Raw genomic sequence first — 18213 nt, forward strand, 5'->3', positions numbered from 1 at the left:
AATACATACATGAGTATTTGGACTTTTGCTTTTTCTCCCCATAAAACTGCATACCTTGGAGGAAGAGCCAATTCTTCCAGAAAAAATGAGTAAATGCATAGAGGTCTCTAAATAATAAATTATTACTCAATTTAATGCACTCCCTCAAGTCTCTCTCATCCTTTATTAAAGCTATATGTATGTCATTTGAGTATGTATGGTTTCCCATCATTATGCTGCCCAGATAGTCACCTAATTTCACCTAGGAAATCAGTGAGAATGAACAAAAATTCATAACACCAGGCTTCACAGTATGTGTGGTGTGCTGCCCTTGGTCTCCTAAACTCATATTGCAGTTCTGCATATTCCAGTGCACTCCTTTTAATTGAATGACTTTCCAATCAACTTCTGTGACAAATGAAGGACAATAAACAGAGAATATTGGCACTTCCACTTACTAAGCCATCAGAGAGAGAACTAGAAGTTAGGAATGGAGGGGGAAAGGTCATTACCCCCAAACCAAAAACCAGCGGAAAACCTGTTCAGACTGGCTGCTAGTTTCAACAGTACAAGTACATCACTGAAACTGCCCAGTAACCTATGTATCTAGTAATGATTATATTGCACAGGCTATTCTATCTAACAGCAGTTATCTGCACACAGCAGCAATCTAGGACACTGATCTAGCAAGCTTTTTATGGAACTGAAACATTAAATTAAGCTAACATGTATATAGAAAACGACTGTAATGTCATTTCTCCCATGCTGGCACCTTAAAACAGCCTGATTTAGGGAGGTACTGAATATAAATAGTATGTTTAACTCAGAGGTGCTCCCCTCAGCCCACATGCAGTACACAGCCAGATTTTATCCAGCCCTCTGGGACTTCTTCCACCTATCAACTGCTCAGCAGTGAGCAGCTGAGTGAGGGAAATGCTCTGACTTAGTGTGAAGTATGCAACTGCAGTTCCTTCCTCTGCAAGATCAAAGCAGAGGGGAAAGGTCTCAACAGAGGTAGACCTATATTGCCTACAAAAATGCAAGATGTGTTCCTTCAATTTGGAGTTGCATGCAATTTTGGAAGTAGGCCTATAGCCTAGTTGTAATTCCAGCAGCACCAGTAAAGTGGGTGGGTATAAGGATCAACTCTTCTTTGTTGTGACACCAAGATTATAGAATGAACTCCTGAAGGAGGCCTGCCTGGTTTCCATTCTCTAATCAGTTTTCAACAGACAATACAAACATGTTTTATTTCTTTCCCTTTCTGACAGAGACTGCGACCCATTTTCCTCATGCCCTGAATGAGTTCCCAGAGTGAATATTGCAGCTACCCAGGGCTACACCATGGTTTGATTTGGCTTTACGTTACATGAGCTGTAAACCTAGTCTTCTTCTTCATTTGTTGCATGCGGTTTGTCTGGGGGACAGATTCAGCTGCAACAAGATAGCAAACATGGCTTAGTGCTGGTCAGGATATCAGCAGCAGGACTGGGCAAAGAGCACAGTGGCCACGATCTTAACTCTGAGAGAATCTGCACATTAGTTTGTGTGTGCTAAGCCATGTTTTAGCTTAGTGTTTTAAAAAATTCTGGCACAGTATGCAAACAAGAGTTTGCTGGGGCTGCTACTTAACTTTTTTGCTTCTTTTGTATTTTTATAACTGTTAATTTTTAAATGCTGTTTTCATGAAGTTTTGTTGCCATTTTTTCAAACAGAAAAATGACAGAACTAAATAAATGTGTAGAATATAGGTAAAGGTAAAGGGACCCCTGACTGTTAGGTCCAGTCACGGACAACTCTGGGGCTGCGGCGCTCATCTCGCTTTACTGGCCAAGGGAGCCGGCGTACAGCTTCCGGGTCATGTGGCCAGCATGACTAAGCCGCTTCTGTCAAACCAGAGCAGCACACGGAAACACCATGTACCTTCCCGCCGGAGCGGTACCTATTTATCTACTTACACTTCGTGCTTTCAAACTGCTAGGTTGACAGGAGCAGGGACCGAGCAACGGGAGCTCACCCCGTCGCGGGGATTCAAACCGCCGACCTTCTGATCAGCAAGCCCTAGGCTCTGTGGTTTAACCCACAGCGCCACCCGCGTCCCTGTGTAGAATATAGGAATTAACTAAATAAATCTACCACAGAATAAAGAAAGCAGAATTCAAATCTTTTCATGTTCGATACCCCTGAACTCCTTTACTGGATTAGTTTGGCACAGGCCACGTAATATTAAGGACACATCTCAAAATAACAGTTTATCAATGTAAAGCTACAAACTAAGGATAACAACTGAAACAACAGGGGATACAATGGGGGTATTTATTGTATTTCTTGATACATTCTCAGATTATCCACCACATTGCAAAATCATATCACAGATTGGTATCTATGGAAACAGCATTTTGTATATAGGATTAACTTTGGCACAGAACAAATTTGTCTTTACTTTGTAATACATTTTCTCTTGTCTACCCATTTTGGCTGTTTTTGAAGGCAGCCTCCTAGCATCAATATGTCCCTTCTAAGTGACAAGTCTTGGGTAGAAGCACTTTATAACTTAGGAATTTCCCCCTATTTCAGTTAAGGTATACTACTAGTGCTGACAAATTATGTTTTTCCTGGGTGAGCTATCTTCTATATACAGTACACTCCTCCAGATAATGCAGAAGGAGTTCCTTCACTTGGCTACCTTGGATGCAATCTATTCTTTACTTGCACATGAACATTGTCAGATGTTAAGATTAACTTCTGAGACACTTCAAGGGTGCCCCCTTTTTCAGTGTTAAGGTGAAAGAGCTAATACAGGCGTGGCACCCTCTCTGTGGCATGCTCTGCCAAGGAGGGCAGCCTGGGAACTAGCTTTCCAGCAACAAGCAATTTTTTTCATTTTTTGTTTATTGCCACAGGCCTTTCACAATTACAATCACACACACACACAACTGATTGTTTTAAAAAAGAATCACTCTGCTTTTTTAGCAATTATACTGATTTGTGTACACACACACACGCACACACACACATATATATACAATAATTTTTTATTAGTTTTCAATTACAATCCAATAATAGCCTCATTATAACAATACCAAATGAAGGGTCTCAGAAGTTAGGCCTCCGGTTCCGCTCTGCCTTAATGGAGGCAGCACCCACAACAGCGGGAGATTGTTGGTGAAGGAAAAACAATGATGATTGAGGGTAATTATCCTTGCAAATTACCCCCAGGGACAGGGGTGAATGGGCTTCACTCACAGTTTGTCTTGGTATCTGGCTCTTGCTCCGGCATGGATTGTGGGAGGTAGGGAGGCGCTGAGAACATATATATTCTTTTAATTGTAAACCATCCTGAAAGTTGTGAAACTTGTTCTTGTTAGATACTATAAGGATCTCAAGGCATCCGTGAAATGAGGAGGGAGGCGATTTTTCTCTGGCGGAGGGACTGTTGGAAACAAAATGCTTCCACTCTTGCTGTGAAGCCAGCAGAGAGAGAGAGGTCACAATGTGGCATGGAGATTAGGCCAACGAGGCCACAGGAAAAGGACTGGTCCCTTCAACAAGCATATTGATGGAATCTATTTCCCTGATGCAGATAAAATTCACTGGAACCAGGGGCAGCACATGCCAGTTGTGTCCTTCTCAGCCACCCTCTGCTTTGGGGAGCAGTGCGCCAGGCTCTGGGGTGCCTAGACTTGCACACCACTTTGGGCTCTAGCATGTGCCCCCCAAAGTTAAGTGCCACCAGGGGTGCCCCCCCCACTCCAGCTACACTACTGCATTAAGACCTAATTGTTCGACCTAAGCTCTGGTGATGATCTCAGCACATTGTCAGCACAGTCCAGAACCCTGGACGCGAACCATTTAGGGTATTAAAGCACCTTCACTTATGAATTATCCCCAGGAAACAACTAAAGCCCAGTGAAAGCTCTCAAATGCTGTAGCAAATCACAGTAAACAATCTAGCTGGTGTGTTCTGGATGAGCTGTATTTTCTAAATGCATTTTGCTACCGACTGGTTGCAGTCACCTCGAGAAATCCTTCGTTATATCTCAAAAAAGGGCCTCTGCTGGCTGCTTAAATCCTGGCTTAGAAGAAGAACTGGATGACATTCCAATCAATATGGCATGGCAATCATGGAGTAAAATCATAGACACTTAATGGAAAAGCTATGATGCTCACAGGCTACAACAGGGGAGAAGTGTATGAGGAGCATTTTCTATCGCTGAAGAGACTGGAGTTACCCTCATTTCCATGGGCCTCCACATGCACATCAGTGTTGTGATGCTTTCAATCACAGTTGATGTGCACAACCTGCCCCATATTTGAATTCTTTCATGTAGTTCATTGAATTCTCATTCTTTATATTTGCAGCATTAAATACTAACTGGTTTCATCTACAAAGTATTGCCAGAAGATAACATGATCCTGTTAGCTCAATTCCAAACCCTAAAAAAATCAAGGTTCCAAGAAGCACTCAAGTGCACCGAATACCAGATGGGAAAATCCTAACAGGTCATCTCAAATGATGCCTGCCTGTCTGTTTCTCGATAACGGGACAATTGTGAAAGCAATTATAATAGGGTTGCACCTTACCTGGGGGGTTCTGGAGGAACTTGGACTGCTGGCAGCTGAAGACACCATGCTCACATTGGGGTTCATACTCCTCTCTCTCTCATCCTGATATATACGATCTCGTTCTGTCTCAGGCAGGTTGAGGAAATTCTGCATTGCCCTCAGATTTACCAGGAGGGACTGGGAAGCTGTTCTAGGGTCTTCTTCTTTACGCAGAATCTCTGATAGCAATCCCTGGTTCAAAAAATTAAAAAAAGGCCAAGTCTTTTTAAAAATGTGTTTATTGTAACCAGCCAGGTTGCAATGCTGAGACCCTTCATGAGATGTTAAAGCACAGGGAATGTTTTGTAGAAACAAACCTTGTTTTCTTGGGACTGTGGTTTATTTAGGAGCATTTCTGTTCAGATTCTATCATATATTTAAGATCAGCCTGAACAAAGAGGTGCCAAAGAGGCAGGTGGGTCAGTGTATAACTACCATTATAGCCAGGTGCCTCCTGCAACTATTTTAAGAACTATTAGTGCTCTCACTCTTACTGCTTCAGGCTGGAAACACTTGGCAGCCCTGTTCATCTTCAGGAATCTGCCAAGTTTGGTAAATTTAGTTCAGACATTTAAACAGCACAGGAGACTTATGAAGAAAAATGTTTGGCAGAGTTTGGATGTTACAGTTCATTCACTGCAAACCTGTCAATTCTTTCTAATGGGAGAAAATGCTGCAAATATGAGAAATTCTCAAGATACTTCATCGTAGAAATTAATAATTTGAAAATTGCTTGCTGCCTCATTTAGAAAGCCAAGATATGGCAATGTCCATATTCATCAAATACATCAAGCTTTTTTTACATGAAAGAAGCCAGAGGTTCAGTTATTCGTATAGCATGTACTTAGGCCCACAGAAAGCTAGCAAGGGCATAGGATGTAAGATGTTCCTAAGCAATTGTTGGGGACTGGGCAGAGGAGGAATGGTGGAGACCCCCTCCCCATCCTGACCCTTCCAGGGAAGAGTAAGAAGAAGATGGTACAGTGGTACCTTGCATTACAAACACCTCAGGTTACAAACACTTCGGGTTACAGACTCCGCTAACCCAGTAGTAGTACCTCAGGTTAAGAACTTTGCCCCAGAATGAGAACAGAAATCGCGTGCCATCGGTGCAGCGGCAGCGGGCGGCCCCATTAGCTAAAGTGGTACCTCAGGTTAAGAACAGACCTCCAGAACGAATTAAGTTCGTAACCAGAGGTACCAGTGTATAGATTTACAACAGGGGTTTGAGGGAGGTGGCATCTCAGAGGCAGATGAGAGAAAAAGCTGGGAAATCATGGAAGAGCCGGGACAACACCCAGCTAATACATTGTCATTAGAAAGCACCCCAGACCCTCCATCTCCCAGAACCTGGCAAGCCCTAAAAGTAGGAGAGCAAAGAGCTCAGGGGCAGAGGGCACGTAGCAGCACCCATAAAGGAGACAATGAGAATGACAAATGAGGAAATGGAAGAGACGGTGGGTGGGGATTCACTTGAGACAATGCCATTATCCAAAAGGCTGGGTTCTATAGCCTCTCTCTGTAAAGATTGAAATAAAAAAGGATGGTAAGAAACTTTTCCTTGTCTTTATACTTTCCTGGGCAACCAGCCGGGAGCCGCTGACAGCATCCTGACAATAACTGAGATGTAAATATTACTGATCACTAAGTAATTTCAAATACGGCTTTGAAACTTGTGCTACCATACACTTTATGTCTTTGCCTAGGAGAACAGATGATTACCAGCTTACTACAAAATTATGAAAAGTTTCTTCCTAAAAAGTCATAATATACCTAGTTAATAACTACAGTAGCTTTGCAAATAATTGATCAGACAAGAGACACCCCATCACTGCTTTCCTAATGTTCCTCATCCTCCCTTCCATGGGCAATCTACTCCCATCCTCAACACCTTCCCTTTTCTTCTGGCAATATTTTCAACAATGACTGCTTATGTATCCTTTTTTGTATTTTAAAGCCAATAGGGAAAGAGAAAGTATATGTGCAGCCTCTTCTTTACTATGCTTTTCTATGTTTCTCAAGATAGGACAGCATCATACAGAGTTATGGCACACTATACCACCACCCATCTTTTCTGGACTTACAGGGCTAAGTAGCCTACAGCATTTTGAAGGCCAGGACACAGGTATGAAGCCCAGCAGAAGTGTAGTATCCTAGTTAACAGTCCTGGTAATGAGTCAGAACAGAAATCCCAGAGCATTCAGAAATCCCTCAATTTTTATTAGTCTTGGGAGGCAGAGGTATATGGGTGGTCACCTTGTTTTGAACTTAAGAAAATGGCAAATACAGTACATTTTAACTTAATTATTTATTAGTATTGGTTTGCTTAGGGGGCAATCCAAACCTCCAAAATTTGTTGCATATGTGTGTGATAGGATGAACAGTGAGTCCATCTCCATCTGCTATGCCAGTGGAGAGGAGCTGTTGATGGAGGAAGGCTCTGCAGCGGTAGAGGCTTGTCATACACTTCAATCAAGTGGGAGCTACTTCCAGAGCTAGCCAGCATAAGCACCCGAAATGGAGTGTTTGGAGGAAAGGTCAGGGCTGCTCAGAACTATAAATAATCTGCTGAATCTTATGCTGGTCCACTTTCCCTAAAGGATCCAGTGGAACCAGAAGACCCTGGAAGCAGTTCAGCATTGTCGAAGCATTTCCCCATTTTTGTTATTATTATTTTCAACTCTTTCCCATGTTACATTTTCAAGAGTAAGAGATGTGTGCAGAAGAACCCCAAGATGATTAATACTAGGATGTAGTTGAATGTGACTATTTTTTTCATGCAAAATTAATGTCTTAAAAATGAAATCTATTTCACAGCAAAGTTGAAAATAGTTTGTACTGACAGACTATGCTGATAACCCATGGCAAATAGATAATGAAGTCAGTAAAACAAAATATCATTAGAGCACTTATCATTTATGTTCATATAGTTCTGAAATGGTATATACAAATACTAACCAATAATCGGGATTACAAAAAAAAGAATAAAGTGATGCTAAATAATCTGTTCAGCTTTTTCTCACCTGCAACAAATTAGGCTTTCAATATGCAAAGCATCTTCCTTCAAGAAAAACAAACGATCATGATTTCATTTAATTGTAATTTAATGAGGCATAATTTATTTTTAAAGTGATATACACCAGGTGTGTGGTAAGGGAACTGGCCCAGCCAGACAAACTGTAGTGATGCTATTTTTGAGAAATGCCTGAAGATAGCTGGAGATTGTTTTCATTTCTGCAAAGCATGTTTCTGCTACAGAGGACAAGCAGGAGGAAAAAACCCACAACATTTGTAATTTGCTATAAAATTCCATTGACTAAATTAGCTCATACCAACAGAGCATTTCCTTAAAAAGGGGGGGGGGTATACAGTAATAGCCATGCAACTCTAGAGCTCCAATTCCGTATGTAGTTATGCAAGTTTAAGATCATCAGACATAAAAAAAAAACTGGGCAAAGGATCACTGTCCAAAATTCTACAGTTTAGACCTAAACCTGTATCCATACTTTTCCCCCCTCAAATATTTATCTGGTCTCAGGGAGACAACTCATAAAATGGCTATCTGGACAGGAATTGCCTTCCAACCTCAACATGACTGGGGTTTTTTTTTAAGTGTTTTAAAAATGAGTGTGAGGGAATCAAAAAAAAAGTGTGCTACATATAGGATTTGCTTATAAACAAAGCTGTGCAGTCAAGATTAGGTTTCACAACAGCTCCAGTTACATTTGAAACTTGTAACAATTGCTGCGCTTTCTTCAAAAATTATACATGCCATCAATAAAGAACTTTTAAAAAACAGTAGAGAGAAAACAGTTGTAATTCAAATATATTTTAAACCGTTATTATAGTCTATAATCTAAGCGTATTTTTTTAATCTGGAATTCTAAACTTTTACATTGAGTCTTCAAAATGCCAGGTATTTGGGGCTTTACATTTTACAATATGTAACATATTCACAACAAATTATTTAGTTGCTCCTGCTAACGAAACCTCAAAATAATCATTAAACGTTCAATTGTGAGAACATTCTCTGTAACAACCAAAAGTGGTAATAAGTTTATATTATCACTTTCAGTTGTTACAGAGAATGTTCTCACAATCGAACCATTAATGGCATAAATTTACACATTACAGCAGAATTGTGGGAGCTGATTTTCCATGGGCTCATCCTACATCACTGTTGCAGCAGCTGCTCACAACCACATGGAGACCAACATTTTCAAGAAGGGAACGTGAAGAACTGAGGCAAATAGCTGTGACAGGAGATAACGATTTAAGTCTGACTGACAAATTAAAAATGAACAAATCATGAGATCCAATTGGTCTCCTCTCAACAGTTCTTGAAGCACTTGGAACTTGAAATTGCTGGCCTTTGGAATAAAAATATGCAACTTGTCCCTAAAATCAGTCTGTACCTGAAGATTGAAAAGCAGCCAATATACCATAAATTTTTAAAGGGATCGAGAAGGGAGACAGAAAACTGTCTGTTCCAGGAAATTGGTGGAAAATAACGATAAAATTGTCATGCACACAGAAGGATAAGGCTTGCTGAAAAAGAATCAACATGGCTTCTGAAAGGGTAAGTCCTGTCTCACTAATTGTTTAGTGTTCTTTGACAGTGTCATGTGGATTGATCTGGTAGACATTGTATACTGGACCTTTCAAAAAGCTTATGACACAGACCCTCACCAAAAACGCAGGAGCGAACTTAGAATTCATGGGAACTTAAAAGTCCCCTCATAGATTGGTAGAATCAAATAAAGAAACACCATTTGAAATTTCAGTGTGCATGGAGGGGAGGATTCGGCAAGATCATTTCTCTTATTTTCCATTTTGGATTTCTATGTTTTCAGGTCTGTTTGGATATGTGACAAAAATGCTGGGTTTCAGCTATTTCAATACATTCAACACAATTATGATGTTGCTAGCATTTGGCTATAGAAAACACTCGTGTCTAGCTCATTGCCATTTTCACAACACTCATATTTAAAGGACTAGTCTCTGATCTTATATAATAAAAGAGATAATTCTGTAACTGCTGTGGAGTGACTATTATGACCATTATGTCTCGCAACATGTCCTCATTTTCAATACTGGTATTACTTTATACTTTAATTCATTATCACATATTGGTTTGAGTCTGAATCTTAAAACTAATTTAACTAATGCTTAACGTATATATATCTCAGGAGATCTCTCCTTAGCCTTGGAACGGCAGCATTCAGGCTGATTTGAATAAAATGTATACAGTGTGCAATGATGGAAATTCAATTTTTATTATTAAAAATGAAATGTTTTACTCCTCAAAGAAAATGCTGCTATTACATTAGCTTAATAAAGTTTCTTTTTATTACAGTATCTCTTTTTAGGAAGGGCAGTGTGTGCTTGTGGAGCTCAGGGGAATTGTGTGGAAAGAGCAAAATAAACCACACACAACTGCTAAGTATTGTATTTAATAAAGTAGGCCGTTTTGAACAACGTCACAAAGGAAGCAACACATTTTGATATCCAAAATTCTTGCAGCACATTTGCTTCCAAGAACCAGAATACATTTATGAGCTAGGGGGGAAAGCAGAAGGCCATGTTCAGAAGGCCTAACTGTCCAGGGGTCCTTTACCCGTTACCTTTTACTACTTGTAGTCTTTTAATTATAACAACTTAAAAGGCTGCTATCCTATCTCCAATTTCCTGAGAATAAGTCCTATTCAATTCATACACCCTTCCCACCCACCCCCCTTGTGCCACAAAAAACTCAGCATGAAAAAAGTTTCAGGCAATCAGAAAATTGCACAAAATTAGCTTCAGAAAATAGCTTTTGTAACTAATGTTAAGAGACATATGAACAATAACTATGGTGTACATTTTTATTTTTAAAAGTACTAGAGGTGTAAAGCAGCTACAAAGTGGGTTCATATCTGTCACTTTAGGAAGCAGCCCAATCTGTTCCGAGTCACTCTGTAGTCTGTTTGATTCAATTCATGTTTTGAGTCTGAAGCAGCTTTGTTAAAAACAAAGCTCCGTTTCCTAACAATCACTGTTACAGGGAATAAAAATAATGGCTGTAAATTTAGAAATGGATGGACTTTGCAGGCATGGCAGTCCCTCCAAATTGGATTAAGCCCACCAAATTACAGGCAAATACAGCCAGAAGGTGGTGGACCTGACATCTTTCGTAAGATTCACCTAATGAGTCCCATCAACCCATGTCCTGCATGAGAGCTTCAGGTTCTCCCCCACTCTTCTCCCTCCAAATTGCACACCCTCCAAATTGGCTCAGCAGGTAGGGACAACCCCAGAACAGTGCACGACAGGGAAGAAAGGGGGCTCATTAGACCTGGCAAGCTGAAGTGCTTGAGCTGATGGGACATTCACTACAGCACAACTTTGAATTCCCTGAATATTTTAGAAAAATGTGTATTTTTAATTGTACCTTGAGGAAAGAGAATGGGGGGGTGCAGTCATAATCACCCCTTCTGAAGGCTTGAACCCTACCAAATTTCAGAAGGATGGTCACAGTAGTTTTCCTACAAAGACAGCTGTTGCAGTTGGGGGAATATAAAAAAGGAATCACTTAAGATCACTTAGTATTTTGCGGGAAATTGGTCTGAAAATTTCAGACAAGAGAGTGGTACCCCTGTGTAGCAAACTTGGCAAACTGCACACAAATGGGTCCACGGACTTTTTGCTATGCACCTTTAAAATTGATTTTGAGCAGGGATTTACTTTCCTGCATGTGGTTTTGTTTATATTTATTTATCCCACTCCCAAATCACTGTGATTAGAGAGCCATGGGAAATCTTTCCCTTTGATTGAAAACAATATGTGTCAGTCACAAAGGAGGGGTTTTTTTTGTCCCCACTCTGATGTTTCCTTTATGCACTCTGAGTTTTGCTTCTGCAAAGCTACACCCTTCATCCACTCCATCCTTGCAATTTCCTTAGTTAGAGAATGAGACATAGTTTTTCTGTGGTAAGGCATAATATTGTATGCACTTTATGCAGTCTTGCTGTTTTATGCCTGAGTCACAAAGTGCAATGAGGTGTGCTGTGTGGTCTCTGATCTGCCCTGTCAGACCTCATGGGAGCTCTACTTCACTCTGACAAGGCACAGATAACCTGCCCCTCTGCTCATGAGTCAGGGTTCATACAGAGCAGATTCAGACCCCTAATACATACAGAAAAAAAGAAAATGTTGTCTTGCCCTTCTTCAAGCAGACAAGACAAAGGTCAGATAATATTTGGCTTCCAATGAGCTAGAAAAAAAGACATTTCTAATCAAATCACTAGCCTTTTGCCCTTTTTGCCCAATGGCATCTTCCCTTTGTATACAGTATGAATCCACTATATCACTTCAACTTTAGCATGCAATGCAAAAACTAACCAGCTTTCATCAAGATGGCACAATACATAATTTTATAACATGATCAATTTATTCTCCACATATCTGTTGCAAAGGAAATAATCAAACTAAGTGCTGTGCTTGTTTCTTCCCAACCCAACAATTCAGAGATTCATATTCATACATTCTTATTCTGAAAATGTATAGAAAGTGACCTTTCATTTGAAAAAATATATATTTATATTCACAACATTAAAAAAAAACCTCTTTTGGCAATATTTCTTGCTTCCAGTTATTTTATACTTTGCCCTCATATTTCTAATCTTCTCTTTGCAACTTCAAGGCGACAGACTTACATTTTGTTACATGGATGCTGCCATTGTTGTGATTCTTTTGAAAAGAGATGATAGGCATACAAGAGCACCTCACAAGTGATTTACAGCCCAGAAACAGAAAGCAGCCTACAGATCCAGAAAAATGTATCTTTCTCATTGTCAAATTTTAAAAAGTGTTTCCATTCAAATTTCAATGGGGAGGGAAGATATACTGTAACAAACAAAGGATTAAAACAATAAGTGGGTGACAGCTGCTAATTAAAATTCTTGCATGTCACAAAGCAACTGGAAACAAAGTGTGGACCTTAAAATATAATGCTTTCAACAATTCTCCATTCTGATGGCCAGTATCTATTCCACCTATATAAGCAAAAGACAAATTTTATCAACAAGAAAAATCTTTAGCTCTATAGATATTCCCATTTTCTGTGTTTGTTGTATAAAACAAGTATTGTCTAATCATCCAACTAGTTAAGCAAATCTGGCTACTGGGCCCAATTTCACAAAAAGAGCAATCTTTTTTAAAAACAAAAAACCCACAAAAATAAATATAATAATAATAATAATAATAATAATAATAATAATAATAATAATTTATTTGTACCCCGCCCATCTGGCTGAGTTTCCCCAGCCACTCTGGGCTGCTCTCAATCGAGTGTTAAAAACAATACAGCATTAAATATTAAAAACTTCCCTAAACAGGGCTGCCTTCAGATGACTTTTAAAAATAGGATAGCTGCTTATTTCCTTGACATCTGATGGAAGGGCGTTCCACAGGGCGGGCGCCACTAATGGCTTGATAAATTATCAGTATCCCTGGAGCAGAACTCATCACTCTGCTGGTGCCCACAAAAGGGGCTAGTCCTCAGTTTATAGCTGGAGCCTCAACTGGGAGCACAAATACTTTCACTAAAGAGTTTGTAAGGAGAAATATGCTCTGTTTCTTGACATTACAGAAAGTAGTGCTTACACATCCAAAGATTTCAATTAATATTCCACTCTCTGGGTTTTATTGTGTATTAGAAAAGCCAAACCATTCCTTGTTGCTACAATAGATATTTGGGGAAAGTATTCAGCAAAAATATTATGTTGTTCCAAAAAAGGGAGTATTTCTATTGTAAGGATTCACTCACACATAAATTTGACTTGTGGTATGATGATTTTCTAAACAAGCATTTTTTAACCTGATATAGCAATTTCTGGCACACTCCAATTGTGATCTACTGGTAGATCTCTGGGTAGATCACCCAGGACATCTAGGATTCCTGGCTCTCAATTATTTCACAATGTAACAACAAGATGTTATAGTGGCAAAATAAAGGACGTAGGAGTGAGGATAATTATGAGTGGATTTTTGTGTGGAAAGACTTGGTTTTGTTCTGTAATGTAGAGCCAATCCTTGGACACAGAATAATACAAAAGGTATGTCTTTTGCTCTGGTTGGTGGATCTCAGGGTTCAAGTGCAATAAACTGGCAAGTGAATAGCTAGGCTTATTTCTCAATACCGCAGTGATGACAGCAGCATTGTCATGATTTGCAATCCACATGTCATTTACACACTCCCACAAGGAAACAACATAATGTCACTCCATGGAACATCAACACAGCAGTTTTCTGCCTATCATGACCTTAGGTTCACACTCCCTTTCTTTAGGGGATAAGGCTGGGGATTCAGACTGGGAGAGGAAAGTGCCCATAGGGCACCAAGCCAACCAGAATCATTTCTTTATTTGTTTATATCCTGCGTTTCTCCCAGTGCAGGACCCAAGACAGCTCACAGCTTGGGGTTAAACAGATACAACTAAAAACACACTCATGTCTGCAAGAAAACCCTGTGGTGCCAGTACCCCTCCAGCCCAAGTACATGATGCTATCCTCCTGACATTGAGTAAACAACTGCTAGAACAAGCTGCCACTCCCTTTAAGTGAAGAGGCTCCTCTCAGTGATGGTAGATCTAGCTATTGAGACAAAACTGCAGCTCCTATTTAGGGCTCAGCTTGAGGCTGACTCCTGCTGAAGCAACACTTGAGCTCCACTCCCATGAGGTGTTCAGCCTCAACCTTCTACGGAGCTGTCCAGGGTACCATTTCCTCACAAGAGAACATTGCCTGCTGCTGCCACATGATAAATCCAAGCTGGGGAGCAAGTGTCAGACCTGCTCAAGAACCAGTCCCCCACCCCCAATACTGGGCTGTCAGCAGCAGCTGCCTCACCATACTGGGTGCTGCCATTGGCCATGAAGGGGAAAGCTTATCTTGTACACAAACCTTTCTTAACTGTATGGGCATTTCAGGATATTTATCACTTACAGTATGTGGGGTTTCCCTGCTCATTAAACTAAGGGAATATTTTGTTCCAGATGCAATGTGAAGCCCAGTTCCTGGATGACATCATTAGTACAGCCTCTTAAGGTGGGAAATGTTAAGTGCCAAAAGAGGAGCTGAGAAATCCAACCATTGTTGAAAAACACAGTGAGTTCAGTAGAAAGCTGAAATGGGGAAGCAACAGAAAGTAGTTTTGAGTAGTAGTAATTTTATCAGTTCTCTGAAATTCCATTAATAAGTAATGAGAGCAAAGCTCCCCAAAATTAATTAATTAATTTATAACATTAAAACTCTGCTTTCAAATGATCTCCCATGGCAACTTGTATTAGATTAATACAAAGAACTGTTTAGTTTGTATGCTCGGTGAACTTATTTGGGGAGGGGGGAATCCCATTTGTACAACTCCCTGAGCAGTTTATAAACAAGAATCAATGCATACCAACAGTATACAGAATATTACTAAAAGCAGCAGGGCAGGGGTGTAGCAAGGGGGGCGGGGGGGCCGGGCAGCGCCCCTGCTGGGGGTGACACATCGGGGGGCGGCGATTTCCTTGACATCTGATGGAAGGGCGTTCTACAGGGCGGGCGCCTACCCCGCTCCACCCCCTGGGCTTTTTTTTACTTTTTTACTTTAAAAAAAAATAAAAATTTTAGGCTATTTTCGGCACTGCCGGGGTGGAGCCGCAGGGGCAGCCAGCAAGGAGGGGTGTCACCCCCCCCTCGCTGGCCGCCCCTGTGGCTCAACCCCGGCAGCGCTGAAAATAGCCCCCCCTTCCAGCGGCAGAGCTTGGCATGGAGGCAAGGGGCGGGCCAGTGAGGTGGGGTGCTGCTGGCTGGCTTGCGGAGCTGGGGCATGGAGAGGGGCGGGCCAGCCTCGACTTGCGCTCCGCCAAGGGAGCCCGGGCGGCGGATTCGGGAGTCTTTGCAGCCCGCAAAGATTTCTGAAGCCGCCACCCGGCACCCCCGGGGCGGGGCGTCACGTGCGTCATGACGTCATGATGCACGCACGCACACACCGCGATGCCCCGTCCCCAGGGGTGCCTCTTGGCTTTCTGCCCCCGCCAGCCAAGGAGCTAAGAATGCCCCTGCAGCAGGGCAAGATAAAAGAACAGCAGCATTAAAAACAGATCTAATGTATAACAGAGCCATTGTTGTTGTTTTTAATGCCATCCCCAGATGCCAAAAAAGGAGATTTGGCATCCAACAAGCCTCCCTAGAGTACTACAACTGTGATGACCTTTTCTCCAGTCACCTAGTATTTGGGCAGGTTCATGAGGAAGTGGGCAGGTCCTTCTGATATAGTTACAATACCAAAGTATCCAGAAACTGGCTACATCCCTCCTTATATTGTCTGTGAACAAGGGGAAGGGGAAACACTATAGACAAATGGGTACATAACAGGTCCCTGTACTACATAAGGGTGAGATCTAACCACATTTCAAGATTCATTTTGAGATTTCTCCCTTTCCCCAATACACATGTGTGTCAGCAATTTGTTCCAATGGATTTAGCCTAGTTTGAATCAAAGCTTCCTCTACTTCATTTAACAGATTTACTTGGATGGAAGATCTCAAGGGAGAAATAATGTTAGTAAAAGGGGTTTTTCAGCCTCCAAGTATGTAGGTCATTGGACTTTAAAATAAATTAGAGAATAGTTTATCTATTAAACAAGCCCCACAGTACATATTTTATGAAGCTGGACTTAATTGCAGGTTAATGTACAACACACCACTCACTATATAAGGATTAAATACTAGTCCATCATTTCGGGATTAATAAATTCTATTAGCTAGTTTACTGAAAGGGTTTTTTTAAATGAATAAATGTGTATTTTGAAGGTAAAATTTAATACTTAATATTTACTTGTTAGAGATATAAGTAGGGTGAGTTTACAAATTAGCCTTTGCTCCTTACTTTTCATCCTTCTCTCTAGATATGATTGTTAATTCCCATGGCTCCAGCGGCCATATTTATTCCCCAACCCATATTTCTATCACAATTCCTCTCCTCCTGTTTAATACTGCATCCGCAAACATCATATTCTAACAACATATCAAGGTCTCAAACTGAATATGGCATATATGGAGTTCTCTGCAACACTGCCAGAGATATAATGTTACCTCAAGTTCCCGTCTTCTAGGCAGGCTACCCGCATTGAAACAAATATCAGCTGTTTAGGTTATCATTCTTTTGGCTCTTTTTTTCTCTCTTCTCTTTGTAAACCACTTTGAGGGGCTCTCTCCACCCCCCACCCCACCCCCAGCCAAGTGGTTTTATGAATTTTATGAAATAAATAAGCTGGCTTAATAAGTAGAGTTCTGAACAAGCTTTTGGCTGCACATAAAGCACCTTTGAGCAAGTGAACAAACTAGGAAGACTGCATTAACTATAGTTCCTTGCTTTTTAAAATTATGTTGAATAGCTTCAGAACAAGCCAAGATATGAAGCCAACTTCAAAGCATGGCTTCATATTCTGGCCTGTTCTGAAGCCATTCACCATAGTTAATGGGAAGATTTCCTGAATTGTTCATTTTCACAAAGGGAGGATCAAAGTGGCTGATGAGAAATGATCATCTGAACCTAGCCCACTGTGAGCAAATTTGTTAGTGGCAGCCATTTGAAAGCTTTTATCTGGAAATAACGATGATTGAAACTGGGGCCTTGCATATATGATAACATGCTCATCAACTCAGTTTAGAAAGTTATTGCCCTTCCAACTCATGTAAACTCTCAAATAAAGGTCAACCCCTGCACGTCAGATTATTTCATGAGATAAATACAGAGGGAATAAGAACCCAAACAATAAGGAAGAGAAACAGCACTGAAGTAAGTTGACCAAAGTTTTACCTGAAACAAGACCCAAAAATGTTGAGCTGTCACTGAACACTTAATGTTAATGTGGTGGTGGAGTATTTAATGGTTACAGAGTTCAGTCACGTAGCAAGAAGAAGAGTGATACCCACTTTAAATGTTATAGATCAGCACAGTGCATACTTTCTTGGGGAAATTGTAGCAATGCTTATTTTACCACTCTTCTGAATATTTGACATTTCACTGTTTCACTAATTCCAGTTCTGCACTCCACATACTCTCTAGTGAAATTTGCCTGGGGTCCTTCGGGAGGCAGGATGAGATATAAAGTGAATAAATAAATAAATTTCAGCCAGAAGCTTTTGACCCTGGGAATAGCTTTTGTTTGTTTCACTGTAGGCTTGGGTACTATCATTACAAATTTAACAAATTTGCTAAAATATAGTGTTTTATTCATTAACAGTAGTAGAAAAACTACAAAGCCAATATTACGGCTGACCTCTTCCTCAAGTTCAAAATATGTTACTGTGTCAATACTATCTATGTTTATTATACTGAGCATACATACACATATACAAACAAAACAGGTTAGAGTCCCAGAGGGATGAAATCCTTTTCCAAATTAAAAGCAGCATTTTAAAAAGGAAATACTCATGCATTCCACTATAATTTTTATTTGATAACCTCAAGGCTAACCTGAAAAATTCAGTCATTTTGATTCAAAGTGAATGTTTTTGCTGGCTGTAGCCATCTTATAAATTTAATAGCAGAAAGGAAGTAATAAAAGTATGCTGCGAACGTTAATTAGTTCCCACATAA

The 18213-nt window shown here is 40.5% G+C and overlaps 1 protein-coding gene across 2 annotated transcripts in view; it reads right to left on the reverse strand.

The window, feature by feature from the left end:
* The window catches only part of SATB2 (SATB homeobox 2), a 120047-nt gene that overhangs the window by 39776 nt on the left and 62058 nt on the right, over nt 1-18213 (reverse strand). The window contains exon 8 of one of the 2 annotated variants that reach the window (XM_033169283.1): nt 4564-4776. The exons of the other annotated variant lie outside the window; for it this stretch is intronic. Coding sequence (XP_033025174.1) covers nt 4564-4776 — 213 coding nt within the window. The remainder of the gene's footprint in view (nt 1-4563; nt 4777-18213) is intronic. 2 annotated transcript variants of the gene reach the window in all.

Source organism: Lacerta agilis, chromosome 1, assembly GCF_009819535.1.
Source record: "Lacerta agilis isolate rLacAgi1 chromosome 1, rLacAgi1.pri, whole genome shotgun sequence".
NCBI classification, from domain to species: domain Eukaryota; kingdom Metazoa; phylum Chordata; class Lepidosauria; order Squamata; family Lacertidae; genus Lacerta; species Lacerta agilis.